The sequence below is a fragment of the Corvus kubaryi genome, unplaced genomic scaffold, assembly GCF_017639235.1.
Source record: "Corvus kubaryi isolate FWS band 111438036 unplaced genomic scaffold, C.kubaryi_AGA036_p1.0 76, whole genome shotgun sequence".
Taxonomy (NCBI): Eukaryota; Metazoa; Chordata; class Aves; order Passeriformes; family Corvidae; genus Corvus; species Corvus kubaryi.
In genome coordinates this window covers 12,495,350-12,522,010 of record NW_024582063.1, presented here as the reverse complement: position 1 = coordinate 12,522,010, position 26,661 = coordinate 12,495,350, and the positions used below count along the sequence as shown (strand labels likewise).

At 37.3% G+C, this 26,661-nt stretch overlaps 2 protein-coding genes across 8 annotated transcripts in view; one reads left to right on the top strand and one right to left on the bottom strand.

Moving 5' to 3' along the window:
* PLEKHH2 (pleckstrin homology, MyTH4 and FERM domain containing H2) overlaps nt 1–26,554 on the bottom strand; it is a 55,044-nt gene extending 28,490 nt beyond the window's left edge. For 2 of the 6 annotated variants that reach the window (XM_042051833.1, XM_042051838.1), the window contains exons 1-8: nt 25,492–25,607; nt 22,041–22,170; nt 7,636–7,698; nt 6,473–6,622; nt 5,950–6,033; nt 4,400–4,481; nt 2,512–2,694; nt 174–1,171 (exon numbers count right to left, since the gene is read on the bottom strand). In XM_042051833.1, coding sequence (XP_041907767.1) covers nt 174–1,171; nt 2,512–2,694; nt 4,400–4,481; nt 5,950–6,033; nt 6,473–6,622; nt 7,636–7,698; nt 22,041–22,170; nt 25,492–25,520 — 1,719 coding nt within the window. In that variant the 5' untranslated portion in view covers nt 25,521–25,607. Of the gene's footprint in view, nt 1–173; nt 1,172–2,511; nt 2,695–4,399; nt 4,482–5,949; nt 6,034–6,472; nt 6,623–7,635; nt 7,699–22,040; nt 22,171–25,491; nt 25,608–26,046; nt 26,292–26,487 lie in introns of those variants that run through there. The other 4 variants (XM_042051835.1, XM_042051837.1, XM_042051836.1 and 1 more) reach the window with 4 other exon arrangements.
* THADA (THADA armadillo repeat containing) overlaps nt 1–26,661 on the top strand; it is a 220,053-nt gene that overhangs the window by 30,832 nt on the left and 162,560 nt on the right. The gene's annotated exons all lie outside the window — the stretch shown is intronic.

Here is a 26,661-nt window from a genome sequence, read left to right as displayed (position 1 = left end):
GGCAGGAATACTGTGCTTAAAATAAAACTTGGTTCTGAGTTTGTAGTCTTAGTTGCAATAAAGCTAATGCCCTGTCTTGTCATTAAACAGAGAATAATTAAAATAGAGGCAACAAAAATCATAGAAGAGAGTGATGAAAAGAAAGTTTTGCCAGTAGGAAAAATATCTATTACCATGCTTACCCAGGAAGGAAATCGATGTAATGGAGGCGTTGGAGGTTTGTTGCTAGCACCCTTTTTTGTCATATCACAGAGTTCCTGGGCTTCAGCATTTTGTGCTTCAGTGCAGTCATAGGTAAACGCTCCTTCATCACAGCCAATCTCCATTTTCTCTAAAATACCAGTATCTTCTCCATCCACCAGATCGATGTCTGTTTCCTGAGGTCTCCATGGACGGATCATGCTTATGGCATTTCTGTTCCTACCAAACATTCTGTCAGAACTCAGCTGGGGCTGGCTTAGGTGTTTCTTTGCTAATGCTGAATTTAGACTAAAGACGTTAGGAGTCCGTAACCTTGGATGTGGCAAATTGGAGGGAAAATCTGATGGAGTTGTGCATTGAGAACCTGCAGAAGTTGCTAGAATTGGATGTTTGGGTGTCAAAGCAGGGGTTAAAATGGGACTTGGGGTATTTGCCTCACTGGATGAGGATGAATAATCTAGCCTCTGTGACTGAAATTTCTTATTCAGCTCATCCGAAGAACTATCTTGGTCTTTCTTTTTCCTTGTGAAGTCAGAGTGGCACTTTCCGCCTGGATTGCTCAGTCCTTTTCTTTGGGACCCTTGCTGCCATGAGTATAGCTTCTTTTGCTGAGTCCTCTTAACATCAAAACTCTCTTCTTCAAATAGAGAACTACTGTCATCAGATGCTGTCAAATACATTTCACTTCCCACTCTACTGTACCTTGCATTCTCTTCGGATGTGTGGCTTGAAAGAGTCGATGCACACCTGGATTTCAGTCCTTTATTGTCTCCTCCATCCTCATCTGAGCTCCAGTCACTCCCAGTAGTGCATGAGTTCTTTGACATGTCACTGTCTATGTCTTTGGATGAGTAGCTTATTCTCACATTTTTGTTCTGCTCTGAACCAGAGGAACTTTGTTGCAATGACTTCTGACCTTTATTTGTCTCGTGTACAGGACCAGCAAAGGTAGTTTCCAGGATATCCTTCTCTAGAGGAGAAATATAATGAACATGAGAAAATTACTTTAGCAAACTTGACTGATAAATGGTTTTGTCATCATGCCTGTAAATAGTAAGTAGGTAATAATTTCAAATGAGTGAGTTTTTTAATATTGTAAGTAATAAACATTAAGAAAAAGATTATAAATTTTTTAATGTGACTGAATGCAAATTATGTTCACCAAAAAACTGTAATAAACATTACTCAAAGTTCTAGCTGATCTAAAAATGGCAATAAATACAAAGATAAGCAGACTGGAGCTTATCTCCAGTGTATGTGTGAAAACAAACAAACAAAACTAACAAAAAGCCAAATACTTAAGAGGGCATACAAATTTAGTTGCTTTACTAAATCTAAGGAAAATTAAAGTTTAATAAAAGCTTGTCAGAAAGTGTTTTCATTAACAAATCAACTATTCTGAGCATTTCTACAGTGTTTATACACAGAAATTTATTCTGGAAGCTATTATTGTATTCCCAATGGTGAATGCTTAAGATGTACAAGAGAGACTAACGGAAAGTACTTCAGGAAAGACATTGTGTTAAAAATAGCTTTGTTTCTGCTCTTCACTTTTACCTGGTTTTGCAAGAGAGAGCTATAGCTTGCAACATGTTAGTGAGGCCTGCATGCTTCCAAATTAAATCAGATGCAAGAACTAGGGTTTTTCTACACAGACACTTGGAAAAGTCTATGTTAAATAGCTGTATGAAGTTAAAGTGGATTGAATATGACAAAGATTTTAATTTCACCCACATTAAAGTAATGAAGCCCCCAAAATTATCTGTTTTGATCTAGGCAAGCCGAAGGTTCTATTTCTTATCATTTCCCTTGAAAAGATCACTCTCACTTCAATTCCCTCATCTATAAATATGGAAGTAATAATACATAGCCACTTGCATAATGAACTTGCTGTAATATAAATACACAAAATATTCATAGGATCTCTTTCAATTTCTTATTTTCAAAAGACCTCAGCTAACCATTTTGGGTACCATGATTAACTGTGGAGAAAATACTGAGGTCATAAGGGATTTGAGTACAAGGGATTCAAACGAAGGACCAGAGCAACAACAAACGTCACAACCATATCTTTCCTTCACAGCCAAAGCACCCAGGAGCCTCTGCAAGCTGTCAAATAATGTATTAGTGGTATTACAGAGACTGTAGTGCTCAACAGGATTTCTTCCTAGTAATAGAAGAGTAGCAGAGCAGAGGGAGACAGTACTGGGATGTACTTTGAAAACAGCTGGTTTGGATGCACTGACAGGGTTGTTGATTTTAGTTTTCTGCTTGTGTCAGAATAAAACGGCAGTATTGGTGACAAGGTACCTGGCATCTTTTTGCCTTCAGAGTAGTCTGACTCTTTAGATGAAGCCTTGCTTATTTCTTCAAGCTTAGGAGACGGTTGTGGACTTCTTGCTCTATTTGAAAAGCATCCAAAAGTCAAACTGCTTAGTCGCTGACACTCTCCAGGCTTTTGTGTTGAAGTAACAGATTTCTTGCCAGTAGCTTCTGAAGAACAGTAATTCAGAAATCTTGTGTTAGTGAGATACAACAAGCTATACTACTCTTCTCTTTACTCTGCCATGAAAAGTTGTTTTTTTAAATGTAACTAAAATTTAGAAAAAAAAGATAATTAAAAATTTATTATAGGGATAAAAACCTACCTGATACCTCCCCATATCAAGAGAAACCCAGAGCAACATTTCTAGTTCTTAAAATTTGACTTTTTTTTAACAATAGAAAGAAAAAAATCTTGTAACAATTTCACAGTAGTAAGATATAAAACATGTTCTTAATGAAAACCCAGTAAAAATGCCTGATTTTATTCTGCTATGACTGCAATTAAACCTATGGGCTGTTCTAGGATATGTAATATGGGAAAGACTGTAGAACAATAGTATTAAAATATGTGAAGGCCTTCCCTTCAGATAAAAATATTAAGAGAATCTGTAACAGGTGCTTCAGCAAATACAGAAGAGTAAGTTACCAGGTTTAGAAGGTCTATATGGAGGAGGACTTCAAGAGAAAGTGAAAGCAGAAATTAATGAACTGCCTGGAACATGAAATCTGTCCATCCCTGTTCATAAAAATCCCTATGCTAGATCCGGGAACAAAAGGCCCTTACCCATAACTGTAAAATTGCTTATAACAGTACCAAGTGTTCATAATCTATAGCCTGTCACCAGCATGGACACTGCAAATAGTAATAAATTTCTTAATATTCTGGGGCGTATAAGTAACTGTGTATTGGAAACTACATGGTCTCAAAAAGCCTTTAAATAGATCTCTCAGAAGAGAATGACTAGAAGTGTATGGAATTGCTACTTATCAAAAGATAGCAAAGAAGCAAAACAATCCAGTTTCTTCATTAACAGAAAGGTGCATCTTAGTTTAAAAACTTCATATTGCATATGAATTTTTAAATGTTTGTATTTTCATATATTAAGCATACTATGTGTGTACACACACACACTTCTCTATGCACATTTCTGAATATTATCAAGAAATGAAGGCTAGGTAGCAAATTAACACAATTTGCAGGTGATAGTGAATTGTCAGATCAACCAAGCATGGAGAGGACGATGGGAACCTTCAGACAGACTTAAGAAAGTTTGTGAACAGGCAACATGGTGGTGAATAAAATTCAACTTTGATTAATATGAAATTATGCTTCTTGGAGGGGATAGTCCTCTTTTCTTTATTTACACTTTATGATTTTTAAATTTACTATATCCATTTGGAGAGTGATACTCTGGTATGAATTAAGATTTTGGATCACTGTAGTCAAAGGCAGTAACTAAAAAGATCTGATTGGAATTCTGACTCCCAGCTGACCATTTGCTAGAAAAAGCAAACGCAGGCTGACATTCATGTATTTCTTAACAGTGCTGGGACCACCTATGCTATACAGAAGTGAAAGCAAAGATCTGTCATAAATCCAGTAAAATCTTTTTACTTGCAGAACCTCGTAAGTAACAGCGATGCGCGTTCACCCCACAAAAACCAGTTGTGCCTTGTCTGCATGTCTTTTCAGTATAAAACCAAGTGATTCCTTCCTAAAACCTTCGTGTACAGTCACTCTGATGTCAGTTCATACTCTCTGAAATCTTTGTGATTTCACAGAATATCTTCATTCATGTAGATGCACACATTAATAGGGAATAGAAAGAAATATACCATTAGAGAGAAGCTTTCAGAAGATTTGTACATTTACCTTGCAGTTTAGATTGTACTGTTTTCATCTCTTTCATTTGCTTTTGGTTGATCAAGCGAAGGTCCTGATTTTCCACCTCTAACTAAAAGCATATAAATGTAATCTCATCCATTGGTGAAACAAATCTTGAAGTCATTACATAAACGTGAAATGTGAATTTCTGCTTATCTAAGGATAGAGCTACTTCAAATAGTAAGCTCCTCTCTGCTACTTCTCTGAATACCAGTCTAGGCATCTCTTTATTCTGAGCTACTAAATTCCCCGCAATGATTATTTGCTCAATTCTGCCGAAATCATTCCCCCAACCAAGCAAATCCATGACTGCTTTAAAAATCCTTAATAAATAAAGAGAAAAATAGAACTGCACTGGCATTTTTAATAAAAGCAGAGGGCTAGAATTACAAACTTCTGCGCCACCTTGCAAAACCAAGAGCAAGCAGAGGAACCAGAGGGAATGATGGTTCTAATGCCTCCTTGCCATCCCACAGCAAAAGTTAAAACAAAAATAGGTGTCAGCAAACTTTATACAAAGCAAAAGTCTTTCTACAGGAAATAAAAAACCAGCAACCCATTGCTGTAGCCCACCACTGGGAGGTAAAAGATGCTGGTCCAAACTCCTGCTCCAGATTAGGCAAACAGATTTGAATCTGGATATCCCTTGTCACACAGAAGGGAACCAGCAATTCCACTTCCCACTGAGTGACACTTAGTCACATCTGTGAAGCTAGCTTGAGATTTTCCATAAAGAGTAAGTAAATAGTTTGAGTCATACTTGATTTTGTCCAAACTTTTTCATGGTAATTTTAGCTAAATTTAATGGCATTTTTATTAAATTATTTCAAAATAATTTACTTTAGTCCTCACAGACTAAAAATAAGTATTTTATGTAAGTACCTTCTAGTTTCTTACTTCAAAAACAATAATTTAATTGTTTTTCAACTCGAGTATAACTTTCAGTTAACTACAAGAGAGTAAGATTTTAACTTTTACAGGCAACTTTAAATTCTACGCCCAGGGAGGAGAAAGCACAGCTGCACCCCAAAGCTGGCAGCCTTAGGCAGGGCTGAGACATGGTTATCTTACCACAGCAGGGGAAAAAAGGGAGACAACTGGTCTCTTGAAACTAGAGCTGGTGTCCCTGAAACTATTCATGACTAAGAGTAGTGTGGGCATTGTGAAATAAAAAATGATCAAGGCCTTTTTTCTGCCAGGCCCCAGCAGGCTTGGTCGGCTTTCTGGGGATTATTCACACTTTAGGCATCTGCTTGAATAAGCTCAGCTTGCGAGCTCTCTCAAGAACGGGAGAAGTTGACCTTCCAGAGAGCAGTTCTGGGCCCTTTCTCCAGAAAGAGGATCCAGATCATACTGGCTGACCAAATCCGACATCAGAATTTAAGTGACATGGACACTCTGCTCTCTGTGCCCTTTTTTTTCAAAATGGGAAGCATTTTTTTCACTATGGCACGCAGGCTTTTAACAGCCAAAAGGTCCAAGGGATATCCAGTCACACCATTATATTTTCTGTGTAAGTATTGTAGCAAGAGTTATACCTCATGAAGCTTGACTGTCACCCATTCTTTTATTTTAGCTGCTTTTTCTTCTATGATTTTTGCTTCTTGCAGTCTTATTTGCTTCTGGAAAAAATTGACATAAGTATATTTGTCACTGAGTAATATAATCTACCCGAGTAGTATCTTCAGACACAATTCCTAAGATTGCTTGAAGTAATTCAGGCTCCTGGGTAATACATAGTGATTTTTAAAAAATGAGGAATAGGGCCTTCACAGAGGCTGCTATTCCTCTTTCCTCTAGGAAAAATGACAGCTCTTCAGGGGAGACAGTATCATCTTTTCCCTCTTGAAAGTCAGATGTTCTTTCAATGGAAGCCAGAGCGTAATTTGGAAAGGAATAAACATTATTCAAATTATGTACTTCCAGTGGGAACCTCTTTAATCAAACAACAGAAATAATGCTAAACTTTTCTGGTCCTCTATTGATCTAAATTTTGATTTACCCTTTGTATAATTAAGAAGGGAATTGATGTTTCTCTTCTGTAACACCATTATTTCTAACCTGTTCTTCAAGTTGTTGCTCCAATTTTTGTATTATATCATTTTTATCTTGTATCAGGATCTCCAGATCTTGACATCTCTTATACAACCTGGTTTCTGATTCACTTGTTTGAACATTTGCTGCTTTTAATTTCTCTTCCATGATCTGCACCTATTTGGAAAGTCAAATATAGAAGTTTAAGAAACATAATACTCCAAGTCAAAAGTAGTAATTTAATCACAAAATAGACTGTTCCACACTTAAGATTCAAGATAACCCTGCACAGTTTTGAAGCCTATTTAAGAAGAAACCCCACAGTTCATGATGTCTCCCTAGCACTTAATACCAACAGGCAAAACACTGAAAGATCTTACACAGATTTTGTTAGTATCTGTGAGAGGCTTCTGGTTTTGTAACACACAAGCTTTTAGAAACACCAGTCTGGGAAGAATGCAATTTATCTACAAGGAGCTGTAAACAATGTTTTAATAAATAAACAATTGCACACTGTAAAAAAGCCCAGCAAATTATCAGTAGCATTCTAAAAAACTGCTTAAAAGCACTTGGCTTGTAGTCAGGAATGTTTTCTAACTCCAAATTAGTACGTGAACATTTTTAGTCTTATAATTTTCAGTTTCTATCTGTCTAGCAGTAAGATCTGAGGAATGTTTCAGGAATAGCAGAGGTATGTTCATGAAATGTCTACAGTAGCTAAATCTGCCATTTGGAATCAAAAGGCAACTTTGGTTAAATATTTAGCCACTATCTCATTCTATAAATGATGTAACTTCTACAAGAGGAACAAACAACCCAGAACAGTTCTATTTCGAGACCGTATTGGGTAGCCCCATTTTATTTTCTTACAGATCTTCTAGAACAGGCCATTGTTTCCTCTCCCTTTTGCTTCCACATGCATCATGTATCAAAGACTCATGGTGCATCAATGAAGAAACTCATTACACGTATCTATTTTTGATTTGTGATGTTCGCTTTGACTTTATTGAACTTAACTGAGTAGTTAGCAAAGAAAGGTATCAGAACTCTCAGTTAAGATAAATCAACAGATGTTAAACTGTCTTCTCCAATTTTGGAAGTACTTAAGAATAAAGCAATTTTTTGAATTTCATTTCATTAAAGTACCATACATACACAGCTAGTGGAGATATTTTTCTAAGTGTTTATACCTGCTGAAACGCTCTCTCTGCTTGACGATCAGCATCTATAACTTGTTTCTCAAGCTGCTGCATCTGTAGATGTAACAAAACATACAGTTAAATGGCCATGCCTTCTGCCTCTCATCAGAAAAACTCATTTTCAGGGTCTGTTTTGAAAAAGGAAAGGACACGTGGTGGCTGGGAGCATAAAAATAATAGGATGAACAGTGTGTCAGACTGGGAAAAGAATTCACTATCATGACTGTATTAAAACATTGTAAAAACTCTTCAACAGAAAAAATATATACACCTTTTCTTCATAGTTAATTCTCTGGCTTCCATATGACACACTGCTTTTTCTCCCCTGCTACCAAGAGTAGAAATTCCTTTGACAATAGTCCTGAAACTTTCCTCATGTCCCTCCAAAAGAGGCAAGAGTAGAGGGTACTTGGCTGCTACTCCTTCTGAAGTTGACAAATTTAGCATTTTGGACAAATATGCCACAAGGACTGTCCCAGACTTCTCCACATGCTGCAGGATGTGGCAGAAGAGACACGGTGGCCTCAGATGCTCCACAGCAGCAGTGGGTGAAGACAAGAGACCAGTTTTCATGGCGAAGTGCAGGTCACTTCTGAGGGGGGCAGATTTCTTATTTTATATTGAAGCTTAATGAATCACAGGCTCAATCTTTGCCCAAGGCCTTGGAAAACCCCTGCATTTTACAGGATTTATTTTGAAGGCTTTCCCAACAATACAGAACAGAAGGGGCCAGAAAGAGATACTTTGTTTACACTTTGTTACATTTTGTTAAGAGCCCTGTAGTCTGATTTTGCTGAGTTTTTTTAAGAAGTAAACCCTGGTTTGAAGTAACACTTGTAAGTTCATAAGGTATTCCATGACTTAAGGACTTGGTGGTTCTTAGGAAATATCTAGATAGGACCTCAGTTCACCTGAAGAGAATGAAACATCAAATAATTAATATTGCCATACTCAGTATTCAGCTTGAAAATTGTTCTTAGAAAAGCATATGATGCAAATAATGCAAATGAAACCCATTTATTCCTTCTCCAGTTTACTGCATGGTTTTAAAATAACCAGTTTCATCCTGTCCTGTTTGTACTCAATTTCTGGTATGTTTCAGTTTCTTTTTCACTCTCCATCTCTTTTTTTCTCTTCCTAATTATGCTGCCAATCACATGAAACTTTTAGCACCATATCCATACAAGGACAGAGTCATCATTTTCTATCAATCAATAACTGAAAATGGAGACTATGAGACTTATGTTTCACTAACATAAAAAAAACCCCCTGTAACTCATCTTCTAGTCCTTTCTCATACAATACAAAACCCCAAAATCTGCATCATAATAATACCACAACACACCACTGATACAAGAGCAACAAACATTTCACAATCCACATGGTTATGGTCAGGTCCCCAGTGAGTTGTTTTGCAAGAACACTTTTAAGGATTTGATCTTCCCAGTCATTCATTTGCCAGATGGACAGGGAGATAAGCCTTCTTTGTTCCTCTCTGGTCACATGAATTTAATTTCATATTTAAATGACCTCATGTTAAGATTTTAACTTCGAGTTTAACTTTTGGAATTTTGACTTCTAAGGTTACTTTCCATCTGTCTTTTTGGTTTTACATTCAAACAGAAGTTTGGTTTGCAAGACTCACTTTAAAACAGTTTTTCAGACATTTATTTTTTAGTGAGTTGGGATTCGGAAATTGAGGTTATTTCTGAATATATGGTCAGCTAACATTCAGCTGTAGTAAAAGCACTGTGCTAAACATAATGGGAGTGCAGGTACTAATAATGAACTAATACTCTGTAATGTTCTGTCTCTATTTTATGAGAGAAACCTATTAATATTATGACAGAAATTAGAATATTATGACAGAAAACTTTAGATATTTTTATTGTGAAATTTACTGATAAGTAGCAAGTTGTTCATCCATTTTCACAGGCAATTTGCAAATGCATGGCAGCAACTGGCAATTTATTTATGTCCCATAAGTTCAGGTAATTTCATCTGTAAGGTAGTATCAGAAACCTGACAGATTTAGTAAATGGAATTAAAGCCTGAAAATGTTGCTTGCCAAGTTCACCCAGCTGCCACTGCAGCTCAACCAGCTCCAACCTGGCTTAAACCTGCAAACAGCTGGTCTCTGCAGCAGCATCTCATGATCACTGAGCCACTGTACAAGCATTAGGCAGTAGACCTGCTCTTCTACACAACAGTTTGAGTCCTGGATCATCCAGTGCACTAAAGGCCCACATTCCTTCCACAGCTGTGCACTGACCCTGCACAGTCCACCTCTTTCTGGGATATACACACTGTTACCCAGGACCAGGAACGTAGTAATATGTTCATGTAGACTACTGGGACAAAGAATATGATTTGAATAAAGCTGTTGCTAAGATTAACATAAAGCCAGGAGCCAAAGAAGCTGAGAGAATAACTACCAAGCAAAAGATCATTCAGAGATTATAAAGGGAAGAACAAAGTTTAGTTTTGCCTCTTCAATAGTTAACTACTTCAGGGTGTGCTAAGAAGCTTTGTGTGGTCTCACAGTATGGATATGTCAATCAGCTTCCTGGCAACAACTAAATGTGAGATTTTAGTTGCAAAATTTCTAAAGGGTCTTCAGTTTCTTTTAGGAGACTCCTGTTAAAAAAAAGCAATCTATATTATTCAGCAAGGATGAAATATCATGGTTACCAAACATGAGCACTTCTATTAAATTTGCCAGCGTTTCAATAATTTGATGCTACATAATAATTACTAAGTGAGTCCTGATTTTTCCTTTATTTAGAGTTTATATAGGTTTGTTTTTCAGGGTCTCCTGTAACAATAATGAAACTTAAAACAATGTTTTTGCCATTTGCCTAAATAATCTTTAAACAATCCACCAAATGGTTTTGCCTGAAAAATTAGATTTACATCTATACTCTGACTGCTTTGCTTCTTTATAAGCCTGTGAACTTAAACAGAAGAAACGACTGCCTTAGAATACTCTGAGGGCTATCGAACTTGTTGGGCAAAAGATTGGAACTATTTCTAAGGGAAGAATTTCTCTTCACAAACAAAACCTAACCTTAAACCTTCTTCTTAAGTAGCGAAAAGTTTCTCAACAACGATCACACCATTACTGGGAGAAGGTGGAAATACGGGACTGGTTGAATGGTTTAATCAAGTCATGCTTTGAACTCATCAAGAATGAAATGCAGTGCTAGATTTTTTTTACCCAGTGACTGTGAAGGCCATTTCAGACCATGGATTGATAGCTTAAGATCCTCAAATAAAAATTTTTTAAAAATCCTTAACCTGAGGATGGATGTGGCAGGTAATGTCAGCCATATCCATGCTTAGGGGCAAACATCAGATGCAGAAGAACTCTACCTATGGCAGCATCCTGAATATTGATGACCAACTCTGCCTTTATAAAGAACAAGATTTGAAAAAAAGAAAAGTCTGTTGAACCAGACCTCTGTCCCACCAACTTTTCTGTATACACCTCAGCAAATTGCCAGCATCACTGGATCAACATGGGATGTATTTGCTGTTAGGTGAGACATTGCTCAAATGAACTACAGTCCGTAAAGGATCAACTGACATAAAGTTGGCTTCCCAGGAGAAACATGGAGAGCCATCATGTTTTTGATAACATTTGGCATGTGAAACATATTTAAGCTTAATTTTCTATCATGTCCTAAATGAGGTAACTTGAAATAATGGCCCAGTTCAACAAATCTCTTGTAAGGAATATTGTTGTCACCCACATTGGATTGGTGCAAATTCAGTATGAATTCAGAGATGTCTGGTCATAATCTATACTGGTTTTGATTTTACAGTCTTAAATATAAATATTTTGGCCCATGAACAAAAAATACATACATATTGACTGAACAACACAGGTACAGAAGAACAGATGCTACTTTAACCTGCACTTTCTCCTTCTGTCTTTAAGTGAAAAATCCTCTTACAATTTCCAGAAAACGGATCAGTGCATGCTGCGTCAATTACTGAATTATAGAAAACCGTTTCTATTGTTAGAAACAGATTTGGTTTTAAACCTAGTAAGGAAATAACCACTCTACATCTGAGACTCATCAAATTGAGCTATTTTTGTTCAAACAATGAACAGAGAAATGCCACATGTGAATAAATAGTGAATGCTTTGAAGAAACATGGCAGCAATAAAAACAGAGGTGTACTGCCTTGGAGGTCTGGGCATTGAAGTACAACACACAGTCACTGGGAATTCTATACAATACAAAGGCAAATCATAAAGTGATTCCTTTTCAAAGGTCACCTGGAAATTTCTTGGCTGCATTCAGAAATGTTGAGCATACATATTTTTGTGCAAGTAAAGAACTTTTCATTTGAGTAAAGCACATATTACATGAAATCACCAAAGGGTATAAACTCAAAAGTCATCACTCACAAATTTAAAAAATATGCCTTTTGTATGTATATAAGTGTATATACACGTTCATTTCTATACAGAGAGATCATTATTCCTGTAGTGTGTACTAGAGAGAAATCACAGCACTAAAATGATAACTTTCCTGTTATTTGAAATAGCTATTTAATAATTTTAAAGGAAACATTTTATTTTAAAAATGAAAATTGTTGTAATTAGTTCCTTTTGAAATCTGAAAAATGTTTGTTATGTATAGGAAAAAACCCCTATTTTTTATCCAAGCCAATTTTCAACATAACAATTTATCCCATTCATGTTTGAGATTTGCATTACAATCAGTGCATCATACAGTGTCTCCTAGTTTTTAATATTATAAACAACATGCTTGTATCACACAGACTTTTTGGAAATCTTTTTGAAATAAATATAGGAAAAAATACAACCATTAATGAACAAAAAGAAAAAGCATCACTTCTCTGGATGCCTTTCAAAGCATGTTGATAATAGGTCAAAGTTTTCAAAAAGGAAAAATGAGTTAAAACCTAATGTTTCTGCACAGTTTGTCTGCTGATGAAATGCAGGACTTCCAGTCATTTGAGAATGGTATGTTTAGAGTCTGTTGTTTTCCTTGCATTTCAATTTTTCTAATCTTCATCATCTGAAAAAAAAAGCCCTAACCATCTGTGGTTGAAAAATAATGTTCCCCATAAAAAAATAGTAAATCTGTCCATTTTTAGATACGGTGAACTACCAGTCCTCACACCACACAGGACTTACCAAACCAGAGACATGGGTATGTGGTTGCTTCTATAAATAAAGAAATAGGAGAAGCAACTGAGGGATAAACACACCTACAACTGTCTTTCTGAGGTGCCAGTAGATATAAACAGGTGATGAATAAACATTGGCTGGCATTTAGAAGACACTCATTTTTCACATTGAGTAGAAAGGATTTTAGAACTGCCTTCTAATAGAAGCTATGAAGACAAAAGATCTGGTTGGTGTTTTTTTATGTGATACTTGGTAAGTTTATAAATGGTTTGAAGAACATGCCTGCCAGCTATTCCACAGCACTACATCTGACCAAGATTTCCCCTTTTGATTCTCTATTCCTGTATTTAGACCCAAATATTTCAACAAATCTCTGCATTTCCAGAAGAAAAGTCAGTACTGCTTAAAAGCAAGTAATCTGCTTCTTGATGGCTTTGATGACCATCAGTTTTCATGTTTTACAATACACTGTGCCCAATGATATAAAGCCTTGCACACATTTGTTAGTTAAAAGCAATGGTCAAACTGTTCTGGAAGCGTGACTTACTCTTTTCACAGAGGTCTCTCTTCTGGTAGTTTAGCTTAGGAATATAGAGGAATATTCCTCCTAGTTCTTTAACTCATTTATTATAAAGCTGACTAGGTATGTTCCATCCATACTTTTTAACATTATTCCTTCTGCCTTGACATTTCTCTTCTATGTGTTATGTATTGTCCATATGGACAGTGCTAAATCTTTATAAACTACAACAAAATATGACCTGACTAATTAAGCCATATAGACAGAACACCTAAGGAAAAGAGATGTAAAATAAATATACTAACATTTCATAGGAAAAATAAAGATAATTTGTAAAGAAGGAATGAGCACATGCCTTGGGGAAGAAATATTTTGTTCTTTATTGGCCGATTTTTTTATCCCAAAGGGAGTACAATAATTAGAGACACTTATCTTTAATAGAACAGCTTTGCATCTAACTTATTAGTAGAAATCCCTTTTGTTGTATAATCTAGGAAATGATTCTTCAGAGCCACCTGTACTTATAAAATTAAATATGCCTTCAGTGAAAAATGGATATTTTGGCACAATAACTTTTCCCTAGAACAAGATAAAACCTATAGAAATATGACTCAATTTTTCAGTCCTTGAAATGAAGATTTGCTTTCTGAAGCTAATCTTTTTGTCACAGATCTCCCCAAAAGGGCTAATGGTAAAGGCTAAGTCTCAATGGGGCTCAAATGTTCCTTAGGCTAATTATAGACCAAGTATATATTGTATATGAAATTTTATTGGTTTTTATTATTTCCTACATGAAAAAAAAAATCTTCAGATAAAGAATTGGTCACCTGGCTTAAATTCAGAAAGCTACAGCCTCGTATTTCCCTCAAATCCCACTTGAATGCTCACCTAGGTTATGACTACTGCAACACAGCTTAGTGCTCACAACCTGGCAGTTTGCAAGCTGCCACCTTCCAGAGCTCTCCCATGGTTTTTCTTCTCCCATTTTCTTCATTTTTAATAACAATTAACAAGTAAAAGGCTACAATTCTTCTCATGAACAAAGCACTGTCAACCATTCCTCTGCAAATTTGCCATCTAACCAATTCCTTTTTATTTTGTCTTTCTCTGTCACACAAATGTATGAAGCATAAGAACAATTTCATTCTTTGATGTCAAAGTTACATCTCTGTGCACACATACAGACACATACCCACTTCTCCTGCTTCTCCTGCAGATGACCAGCACTTCTACAATCTGCATGTGTAGAATCACAATCCTGTTCACTTCTAACTACTCTCCTAGGTAGGCAAAAGTCACTTCTCAATTGCACACCTCTCTTTCTTCTCCTTTTTAGCAATTCATACAAACTGTGCTTAGTACAAAAGCCTTTCCTTGAAACAAAATGAAACCTCCAAAAATTATCAGTCTCTATTTGCTCAGTTTCCAAAATGAAAAACCAGGCTCAAAATTTCTATTGCTCTCCTTGATGAGACCAGTTTTACTGCTGAGTTATTTTACTTCTTTCAAGTTCTTTTCAATACTTAAACATGCTTTTAAGAATTATTTAGCTCAAAAGGTTTTCTAGTTGTCATTAAATGAGTGAAAAGTACATATGCAAAAACAATCTTTCACATCTCAGTTGAGTTCATTGTAGTAAAATTAATGATTTCTTTGGGAAACTATGTAAGTTAAAGATATAAAACTGAGAAGCCCAGAGGGTGAACCCTTCCAGAACTGGTAGTCTAGGACAGCTGCCAGCAAACATACAGATTTAAAAAAGTTAAATTCCACAGTGGGATTCGAGGAGGCAGTGTAGTGAAGGACAATTGAGCAGCATGTAATGCTGGCTCAGTAACCATGCTTTTCCCAATGTCAGTCACAGAACTTTCCTAAGCCTGGTAGAACACTAGGAAATTCCCTCTTTCTGGCAGTCATCTTTTCCAACTCAGATCTTGTCTTGATAGTTAAACTGCAGAGACACAATCAAATACAAATTAGGTAGATGACCACTCTTAGCACAGACATTCTCATAGCATTCAAAATCTTGAAAGGAGTGAAGATATTTTTCAGCGAGAGAGAAGGTACCAAAGCACTTTGGCAGGCAAGTAAAAAGAAGTCTCACATGGTGCTTAACATGAAAAAGACAAACATCTATCAAGAACTGGTTGTTCATCTGCTTTGTTTTGTACTGATCACTGTACTGCAATTGTGGAAATTCTGCTGCCTCTGTCTCCCTGAATTGTGGCTTCTTATTAGAGCCACAACATGAGCATCCACCTGAAACAGGACGTGCCACTGCCTGAGAGGTGATGGCTTAAGAAACAAAGGTACCACTCACTGCCAACAGTTTAAAAAAAGAAAACTGAATTTATTAATGACATTAAAGGGTACAGGACACTTTGGAAACACATGGCAACGGAGCAAGAGATTCCAGAAATATATGTAGGGCAGCATATTGCACTTTAAAGACAAGACAACAGGTATTTAAAGCATGGAAGTACTGTCCCAAGCAATGAAAATTAAATGAGCAAAAAGAGTTCTCACCATGAAAAATGGAGAAAAAACATCTTGTAGCTCCTGTAAGTGAAATGCTAAACAAGTATTAGATTGGCTAAGGATCTGCACAGGTGTCTACCCACTATCACAGCTTCCACAACTTCCATCAACTTCCCCATCTCAGGTGAGCTGGAATAGAAGTGAATACCACCAGAGACGAGATATGAATCCTCTGGCCTCACAGCAAAGGCTGTGCTCTTCATGCCATTACCCAGCCAGGCCTCTACAAGAACAGCTAATTTATTGCTTCCTGAGTTTTCTTTTTTTTTTCCATTTTCAGCCTCCTTAGAAAGACTGTATTTTTAAGATATTCAAAAACAACAAAACAAAAAAAGCCCCACCGTTTTAACAAGGCATAGCATAAACTTAATAATAGACAAGGGATAAAAATGGAACTTTAAGAAACGTGTAGATATTAAAAAGGTGTAAACAAACCTACAACTCTATTCATATAAACTTTTATTCTCCTGAACTCTCCTTGGTTTCTCCTGTTTGTACCTTCCTAATTGTAACTGAATTATTTTCCAGGATGAGAAGTTTTTTAAGAGCAATTAAAGACTGAAAAATAACCATCTGAATAATTTTGGTTCAATGGTATTCTGCTCCCCTTTACCCTTCATAGTCCTTTGATTGCAAATGGAAATACTCATTTTGCTTTTTTATGATTTTTATGTTGGCAGTCACTGCATAAGTCCCATGTCTTACTGACTTTTCCTCCAAAAACATTAAACATGAAATTGCCAAGCCAGAGATAACAAAACAGATTGCATCTGCTTCATTTTCCAATGTCAAATGATATACCATAAACAGGACTGTGAAATACAGTGGGTATTTATAATACCTGGATTTAGCTGTTGGTTTGTAAGACCAGGTCCAAAATGTGTTATGCTTTGGAATATACTGAAAATAGTATTTGGCCTAAAAGTTGGTTATCATTCAATTTTCATAACCTGTACAAAAAGTATAAATAATATTGCATTTGTGATGTCAGCTGAGCATTGCCAGCTGAGCATGAATACAGACAATATCCAAGTGGAAGGTTAAAACAATGTACATATGAAAAGAATTCTCTCTCATAATCATTTATTTTTGTTGAAAATCACTTAAAGCGTAACACAGTGACCCTCAGCACTGCAGGAAACAAACTTGGAGACATTCATAGGAAGGCTGAGTATTACTGGACAGCCCATAACGCAACATTTGGGTCAGTGCCATATTCAGTCCTAATGGGGTCTGACAAAAAAGAGATCCAGTGGAGGCTGCCCAAGTGGGAATTTAACACAGCTATGTAGTTCTCCTACTAAAATGACTTTTTAGTGGTATGAAGAACATCAACTTTATACCTTACATTGCATGCATATTCTAGGTGAAAAATGCACTTACTGTGGAAAGAACGAAGGTCACCAACTTTTCCTATTACTTGAAATGCCAGCTGGAAGCTAAACTTGCAGTACAAACATGTAATCTTTTACTCAGCAAAGGGGTTTTTTTGTAAACTCTTCACATACGTAAGACTCAAGCTGCATTAAAATACAGGCTTCTGCTTAAAGCTCAGTTTCACAGCCATCCTAAATTTGGCGTACCAGGATACTTTCTAACATCATTCCTTAAATTCCTGTAAAGACCTCTCCCACTTACAGCAGCAGCTTCTGCTTAAAACTCCAACAAGGTCTCTTTCTTTGCACGTTAGATTTATAAATACAGACTCTTTACTTGGCAAAATGAAAAAATATTAAAAACAAATAAACAACAGGGAATGGATTAAGTTTTCTGAAAACACTGTATATTCCCTTGCTTCTCTCTCTTCTTCTCCTCAAGTTCAGTAAAAAAATTAAGCTCTGGTAGCTGTACTGCTGCAACACATTTACAATGCAAATTCCTCAACTGAGTTTCGAGGATGAGTACTTCCTAAACTTACAGGACACAGTAATTAGTTTGTTTTTCTGAATTAGAACACATCTGTTAGAATAATATACTCAAGACTTTTCATGTTAATTGTTCATTTATTTGCAGGGGTGCTATTAAATAAAATAACTTTGCAAAGGTATTTGATTTCTAGTGTACAAGAAAAGTGCTTCAGTTAATCCAGCCTGAATACATTTACGGACTCACACACATATTGGCATTTTGTGGTCATACACAAATATTGGCAATGGAGAGATTCAAGACAGCCCTTATGTAAATCTGGTTTTAGACAAAGCTATACAACAAGTATAAAACCCATTGGCAGTTTCTGGTAAGTCATGCACACAGGGTAATAGGATGTAAACTCCTTCCCCTGATACCCTGTCTTGAAGAGATACCTCTCAAACAGGCAGAGGAGGAAGGCTGGAGAATTACCATCAATCCATTTCTCTTGCCTTCCTGTACAGACTCCCTGTTTTTGTCACAGTATCATTCTTACTCTGTTTCCTACAACAATTACATAGTATAATACCCACAGGGTTTTACGTCTGTCACACCACAGTGCTGTGATTTTGTTGCTGTTTTGAAGTGGAACTGTCTGCTGCTACTGTTCAGTGTTTTAGTACACATTTCATAGCATAGAGATGATTGCAAACAAAACCATAAATAAAGGCCTGTGCTAATCAAAGTAAGAGTGAGAATTATTCTGAGCTTTGCCAATTTGTTTCATTCTATAACAAGTAACAAATCTAGAAAGTACCTATAAAGACTGACATGGGCTACGTTATTCTTTTGTTGTTAGTATCACTACCGGCCAACTGGGTCTTCATTATTCACTTTACTATTTCCTAAATATATTTTTGAATAACAATTCCATGCAGTTCAACTTCAAACTAGTGTGAGTGTATCTTTCGTGTAACCAATACTGAGAACTGTCTGTATAATTTCAAAAATTAAAACATGTGAAAAAAATAACTACTGGGTTATTAGCCAACAGCACCAACTCAGAAATACATACAAAGACTTTAGTGCCCATTTTGAATATGGTTCCTTTTGAATTGTTCAAGACTGCTTAATTTGCAGATGAATATGATCAAATTTTATTAAGTTGTGACCAGACTTTGATACATGTCCCAACTGAATTCCAGTTTATGAATGAAAGATTCATATTAAAAAGTCAAAGTGGCACAGTTAGGAGAAGGATCATTTTTCATGAAGTCTTCTAATGCACTGCTCTGGAGAGTATTATGTCAAATTATCCCAACGGAATACTTGTTGGACCTGTGGTCTTCAACAGAAAATGTTTCTCCCATGTATAACTTCTGTAAAGACTTTGCCTTTTCTAAAATTTCTGAGAAAAGATAAGGCAAATGAAAACAAGAGAGCAGTAACATGGAAAGTTCTTAAGTTTTTTTATCTGTTTCACAGTCATATTTCTCACAGATGAGAGTAATTTGCCTTTGAATATTTTCTTTCAGGCACAGCACTAAAGATTTGTGATTTCATCCCTCTTATTCTGCTTGTTTTTATGTTTTTTATGTTGATATTTGAAATTATATGATTATGCATACATTTCTATTAATTTTAGAGGATATTTCTAGTTCAGTTAAGAGCCTGGAAATGCAAACTGTAAATGAACAAAGTGAAAAGTCAAATAGAAAGCATTCAAATTTATAAAATCTTTTTAAAATTCAGATAGTTTTGTGAAGTGCTGTTCATGAATCTTAACTTATAGGTTGCCAAAACTACAGTCAGCAGCAGCCATGTAAAACTCGGTAGTTATGGCTGCTGGAAGGTTGCCTGGAAAGCCATGTCCAGAGTTTAGCCACATTCCATCCCAAAATGCAGTGATCCAGACAGGGTAAAGAGAGAACAGATATTTCTGATCTAACAGCTCTGACTGTGTAAGCATCCAGTGATCTGCTGAGTGCTACAGTAGCCAGGATTGTACTCTTGGATGGATGTTCTCCTCCAAGACTGACGATAATAACTTGCTCTTCTCTGAGCCTTGCTAACTACAATGAAAGACACAGGTAGTTTTCCTTTTTTAACTTCTTTTTTTCTTAATTCTTAAATGAAATGTCAAAACTTTTGCACAGCTCGTTGTTCTTCCCAACCCTCATATTCTGCAATACCACTTCAATGAGAGTTTGCCATACAGAAAAATTGCAGCATTAGGGAACAATTAAGAGTTTTCAACTACACTGCTTTCTAACTGCAATATTTTTAGTTATGCCAAAGTAGAACTATTTGGAGTACTAACTGTAAAAATACAATTTCAGTGGAATTTGGTATTATTTGAAAAGTTTTTTATTATTATTTTATATTGCTGTAAATTTTCATGCCTACTTAATGAAAATATGTCTAATACGGAAAATACTAAATTTCTTTATTCCATTTTTTTTCCATCTCAAATTGAGGTTTCATGCCTCCATAGAACAGATAAGGCCATGAATAGATGAAACGAATAGTAATAAATTGCCAAATTTTATTCAGTCAAGAACTGGATGACATAATTGAACCAACTATTGATCTGCAAGTCTGATGTCTGTAGCAAGCAAATTAGTAGAAAATGTAACAGCAAAATTAGGGTGCACATGGATAAATATTATAGGTAAAGAAAGAGTTAAAGTGGCCCTTAAAAAGAGGGATGTTTGATTACAAAGCTGGTGAAGTTTTGAGCGGATCACCAAGGCTGAAAATAGGGAGGGTCTGGTTATTATAATTATTTGGATTTTGCAAAGTGTTTCAAGGAAATAAAGAGCCATGGGGTAAGAGGGAATGTCCCTCCATGAATTAAAAAAAGGGGTTAATAAAAATAGTGCATTATCAGTTACTTCCTACAGTGACCAGCAGCTATCAGGGGAGATCTGCAGAGTTCTGTTGAGGGCTCATTGCTATTCAAGGGAGACATTTGGTAATGGACACTGGGCAGTGAAGTGACAAAGTTTTCGGTATTTTGTTATTCAGGGGAAGAGAAGCTTTTTTGACAAGCAAGATTTACAAGCAGGTCCTTACAAGACTTAGTGCATAGTCAATAAAATAATAGAAAACACATAATATAGAAAACTAAAGGACTTTGATTAAGATCCTGGAATTAAAATAGGTATCTCCATGAAAACATACTCAATTGTTAATTTTAATTTAGCTGTCAAATAAAACAATGTTAAGCATTATTAGGAAAGGACCGGAACACATCTGGAACTTTGTACATCATCCAGGGTTCTTTGTAAATACAAAGGTATCTGTTTCTTCCTGCTTTTATACTATTTAGCTCTTGCCCCCACTAAAACATAGTAAAATGGGCATGATTCATAGAGGACTAATATGGAGATTAAATGTATTTATGGCTTCAAAGGGAGAATGGATAAATCCACAAAAGAGAAGCATTAACTTACATGTAAAAAGTAGAAGTATTTTCACTTACATACTATCAGTTTATCTGAATTTTACTTTTCTTTCGGGGGGAGCAATTGATGGAAAATTTAGCTCATAGAAGAGTTACTACAATGAAACATTTTAATTAGAAATTTGCTGAAGTGAGTCTTAATGATGACATCGTTCCAATAACTCTCTAAGATGTTTTGTCTCTTGTACTCTTTTAATTGCCTTGTTCTGTTGAAATGTTACCAGGTAAAAAAAATGGTGGAGGTTTTATATTTCAAATATGGGCTCAATTATAACTGACTGTTGGGATACACATCTGAATATGCCAAGTGAAATGTTTCTCTTTTGGAAAATAAAGTAAAAATTTAAACAATATTTTTCAAATTAAATGGTACAATAATTTTCAACTTTCTGGGTCCAGAGACTCAGATGATGAGCCATAGTTGGAGATGTGTTCTCATAGGAAAATGAAGTCTGGTAAATTATATGATTCATTAAAGAACACTGGAGAAAATAATACTTTTGGATTTTCTCCGTGATGATTTCTGTGTCTTAAATCACATCTCAAATACATAATAAATGTGTTAAATATTTACTTCAGTGTTGTAAAAGTGATTACTGGATACATATTTTTCTCTGCAGGAGAGTTGCCAGTGTGCTCTCACTTGAAAACGAACATTTTTTCTGGCAATTCTGATGTGTAAAATTCTTTCACAGCATTAAAACATGTATGTTTTCCATATATTTTGTTGTAAAATGCTATTTTTCCCCTTCTGAAAAAATCTCAGTACTTGTGATCCCAAACCATAACATGGGATTGGCCCCCATAATAAAATAAAATAATTTATACATCATTAAAATTCATCTCATGAGACCTACCTTTTCTGCTAACAGCTCTCTGATCTTGCTTGCCTGGAGACGAAATTTCATTAACTGTGACTCCAAAGTTAAACATCTTTCCTTCCAGTTTACAGTACCTTCTGGCTCTGAAAGTTCAGCCATATTTATGCTGGAAAAAGAAAGGGAAAATGTCAAATTCAGTCTTTACTTAATGTCTGACTTTAATATACATACTAACCTATTTTATATAAATCTCAAGAATGCTCCCAAATTTTATCAGATTCATAAAATTTAGTAAAAGTACACTAGTTTACAAAGGCCCTTATCATAACTATCAAATTCTGAAATCTGTGTTGATAATATTTAGGTTTATTGTATTTTAATTTCTTCAATTATCCTGTGGCTGCAATTATTTTTCCTTGATAGGCAGAGACATCTCTCATATTCTAATCTTCAGTTACTGCATATATCCTTTCTTACTCAGGAGAGTCTCGTAGGGAACTGAGCTTTTGCTTAGCAAAGGCCTTACATAGGTGTAACTGCCTGTGAGTTAGTAGCACATTTGGTTTTACACAAGTTTAATGTTTGGCAGACCACTCTTTTAAAAGTCTTTTAACATTCTTCTGCTTAATCAAAGTTCCTTTAAAACTCAATATCCTTAATGAGATGGAAGGGGGAGTTTCTGATTCCAAATGTAAAGGTGGGTGAGCAAATGGTCCCTAGTGGGCCCCCCCTCCCCCCCCCCCCCCCCCCCAAAAAACCAATCCTTTTGCATTAGCTGTTGCAGATCTCAGGACATCCTGGTTCAGGCATCTTTCAGTCTCAAATATGTGCTTTTACCCACATTTAACTGCTCATGCCTTCTGGAAACTAATCTCAGTGCCCTTCTGGACAAGCATTGCTGGAAAAATTATTCAGGATGAGAGCTTGCTCATCATGGTTTGAGAAGCCAAAGAAAATCATCTGTGTGTAAGCAGAAGGACTGGGCTCTGTTGTATTCCAAGTATTTGTAGGCAGTTTAACAAAGAGTAACTGGATGGCTGAATGTAACCATTCAGTCCAAGAAGTTCCCTTGCTAAGTAAAGGCCTGGCCTTTACAGGATTCTGGACACTTAGGTTTGGCTTTGAAAATAAAGCCTGAATAGCTCCTAAGTATCCAATTCATCTCAGAAGTAACAAACATGTAAAAAACACTATTCAGTGGAAGGCTGCTGGCAGATTACAACAAAGAAAAACTACAAGTCTGAAGATTATATTGCATGTTTGTCACCTGAACAGTGGGACACTGATGAGGAACAGCAAGCAGCCACTATTTTCAGTGTGATGAAGGAGGCTGATACAGGAAGATTATGGATAATACAGATCTCCACACTGCAAGTCCTGACACAGTTAGGATGGATGAGTAAGTGACACCACTGAGAACCCCCCTCCCATGACTATCCCAGCCCTCCAGAAGCCTAGCTTCAAGCACTTCCCTTCCTCCCTGCATCGGAACAGGCAGCCCCCCTTGAAACCCCTCAGCTGGAGGTGAAAGACCTATGAATTTATCTTCTCCACTGTTTTTGACAACGGGAAGAAAAAAGGAAAAGCACCACAAAACAGATCAAGTAATGAGCAGGATTCAAAAAAGTCCTTCACTTTTCTTTGCTACAGTAATATTTGCTATTTCTCTTCTAAATTTCCCTTGTCTCACATAACTCTCAAGTTCATGATAACTAAACAGGTGAAAAACTCTTGCTCAAAACCTTCTTTCTTTTCTCATATGCTAAATTCCTTGTTTCTTTCATTCCATACCTCAACTTAGAAGGAAAACTAGGAAAGAAAAACTGAAGTTTGTAGGTTTTCACCACAATCACTTTTTTGCTTTTTCTTCTTTTTGGTCCTGCAGGCTAGACTTCAAGCTGCTAAGCCAGAGCTTACAACTATCCTTACTCAGGAATTTCCCACTCAGGAATCCCCATGGAATCGCTAGGACTTTAGTATATTATTAAAATAGTTTCCTAAGCCAATCCTACAACACCCACATTCTAAACACAAGCATTTCAACTGCAGTCCTCCTAGGTGACCGAGACATCTCTGGTGTCTTTTGCCATTCTCCCCCATCTTTTAAGCTTAGCAGAAAATTCCCTGGACTGTCAGGGAAGCAAGCTGCTCACCGCTGTCCTGTCCCTAATCCATGCTCCTCTCTGTTTATCCAGAATCCCCCTGTTCAAGGGGGAAAGGTGGCACTTCCAAGCAGCAACTTCTCCTACTTTAGAGGGAAAAAGTAGTTTCAGCTGCAGATTTATGAGGATTCTGCTCTCTTAAGTAATGAGGAGTGGCAACATACCATTAGACTATTTAGGATATTTTAGGTTTTTCCTTCTTAACTAATTGCAGCTACATGAAACAAAAATGGACGAGGCCAACATCTGGTTAACAGTGGGATTATTTCAGTGTTTGTGGCAGTGAAAACACAAACAGGTCAAGTAATGAAAGAATTTTTGCTTTTTGGTAGGGCGCAATATTACAGGGTGGAGTTAAAAATGTTTGTCTTTCAACAGACAAAACATTTGAGTAGCTGGATTTCTGGCAGTGAACAGTGTGTCCAGCCAAGGAGTTTCTCAATGTCCAAACTCATTAATATTCCACTACATAAACATTATGGATAAAAAGATTGAAAATAACTCTTTTTATTGTGGGTTGTTTGCTAGAGATTGTAATAATTTACTTCGTATCTTCCAACAAGCCAGTGGGTTCTGGAAATATTTACAGGCACATAATACACTGTTTACAATTGCAGAGTGAATGATCTTACTTAGAATCAATGACTTCCTGTTTCTTGTCTGATTCCCCAAGGGAGGATAAAAATGAGTTCATCTTCTCTTGGCTTAATAGAGTACTCTGAATCAGCACTCAAACCTACACAGAGTCCGCCCCTTCTTCCTGCTCCAGTTCCCACCGCAAAGCCCTCCGTTTCCCCTGAGTCTTAAAAAATTAAATCTTTTGAAAAGTAAACTTAAAAAGCACACATTAAAGCCTTAAGTTCTAATTATGTCATCAAAAATTAATTGAGACAAGTTTGACAAGTCTGGAAAGATTAAATTCATCTTTTTCATTTTTTAAGTTTATAAACCTCTTTCTAGGCTTCAATAAGTCAGAATGTCACATTCTCCCCAAAGGGATTGATATAATTTCCTTTTCTGTGCCATCTGCTTGGAAATTATCAAAATACATTTCAGAGGGGAGGGAACAATGTTCTAACTTTTTGAAGTATGTTAAAAAATTTACATATTCCTTATCACACTGTCAGTGTTTTTCTCTGTTTTTAACAAAATGCAGTGTTTAACTAAACGTTTCATATTCTGTCCATATGTTCTGGATGTCCTTTCTCTGCTGGAGAAAGCTTGGTAAGTTCTTCTGTTTCAATAGGCGTGGGTTTGTGCAGTACATAGTGGATTCCCTTCACCATCCTAAAATGTTTACTGGCTTAAATGCATTTGGACCATACCTCTTGAATTTCAAGTCCCTTTCTTCCATCTTTTCACCCAAACTCGGCACTTACAAATATTTTTGCTGCCATAAAGATTGGACTGGAGAAGGAAAATGATGAGACACAAAGTGGACCTGTTTAGGAATCAAGGAAGTCATTCTCAGGTTTGTTGCTGGCCAAGGCCCTTACTCACCTCTGAACACTGGTAACTTTATTATCCATTTGACTCATTTTGCATAATTCTGTGCTCTGACAAACTGCTGCCTGAGCTATTTAAAACTTCCATCAAAATCTGATTTACAAATGCATTTTCTGCTGCTTCCTAGGTATTGATGAGGTTGTTCCCATGAAGTGACACAGTCAGTCAGTGCTCACCCACTCCAGCCCTGGGTGCAGACCCCCACAATCCCCCAGTTTCAGGGGCCAGGCTGCCCCCTTCCAGCTCATTAATCCTGCTCGGTTTCCCAGTGTCAGATATGTGCAGCAAACAAGATTACAGCACACAACATCATTTTACGTCCTTTTCCTGGTGACAGTAATTTTTAAGTCGCAGTGTGATACCACACTACGTACCAATTTAATTTCTCGAAATTCTGAAAGCTGGCCGTGTAGGTACCTCAAAAGTATCGCAATCTTGCACGTTTGTCTGGGAGTTGTGTTCTTCTCGCTCTTCTATTTTTGGGAGGACGGCAGGGATGCGGCAGCGGCACTGCCAACGGGACGAGAGGAGCCTTACGGGACCTTACCGGACCTCGGGCACGCCAGTCCCCAGTCACGGGGACCCCGCCTGGGGACAGCCCGGGGTCCTGCCGTGACCCGACACCCCGCGGTGACCTGACACAGCATCACCCTCCGCCACCCGCCGCCCGCCGGTGTCACCCGGGGGGCACCGCTCCGGCTGTCCCGCCGCGCCCCCGCCGCCGGGAGCGACACCCGCCGGGAAGGGCCGGGGGCGGCCCGGGCGCGGCCCCGCTCGCGAAGGGAGGGAAGGGGGCAAGGAAAGCGAGGTCAAACCTGGCGGCCGTGGCTCGCCGCGCCGGGCGCCGTCCGGGCTGTGGGCGCTGCCCGCGCCCCTCGGCGCCCGCCCCACCATCCCCGCGGCGAGCGGCGCGGCCGCCTGAGCGACGGCCGAGGCGGCCACTGAGCAGCGGGGCCCGCCCCCGGCCCGCCCACGGAAATTCCCGGCGG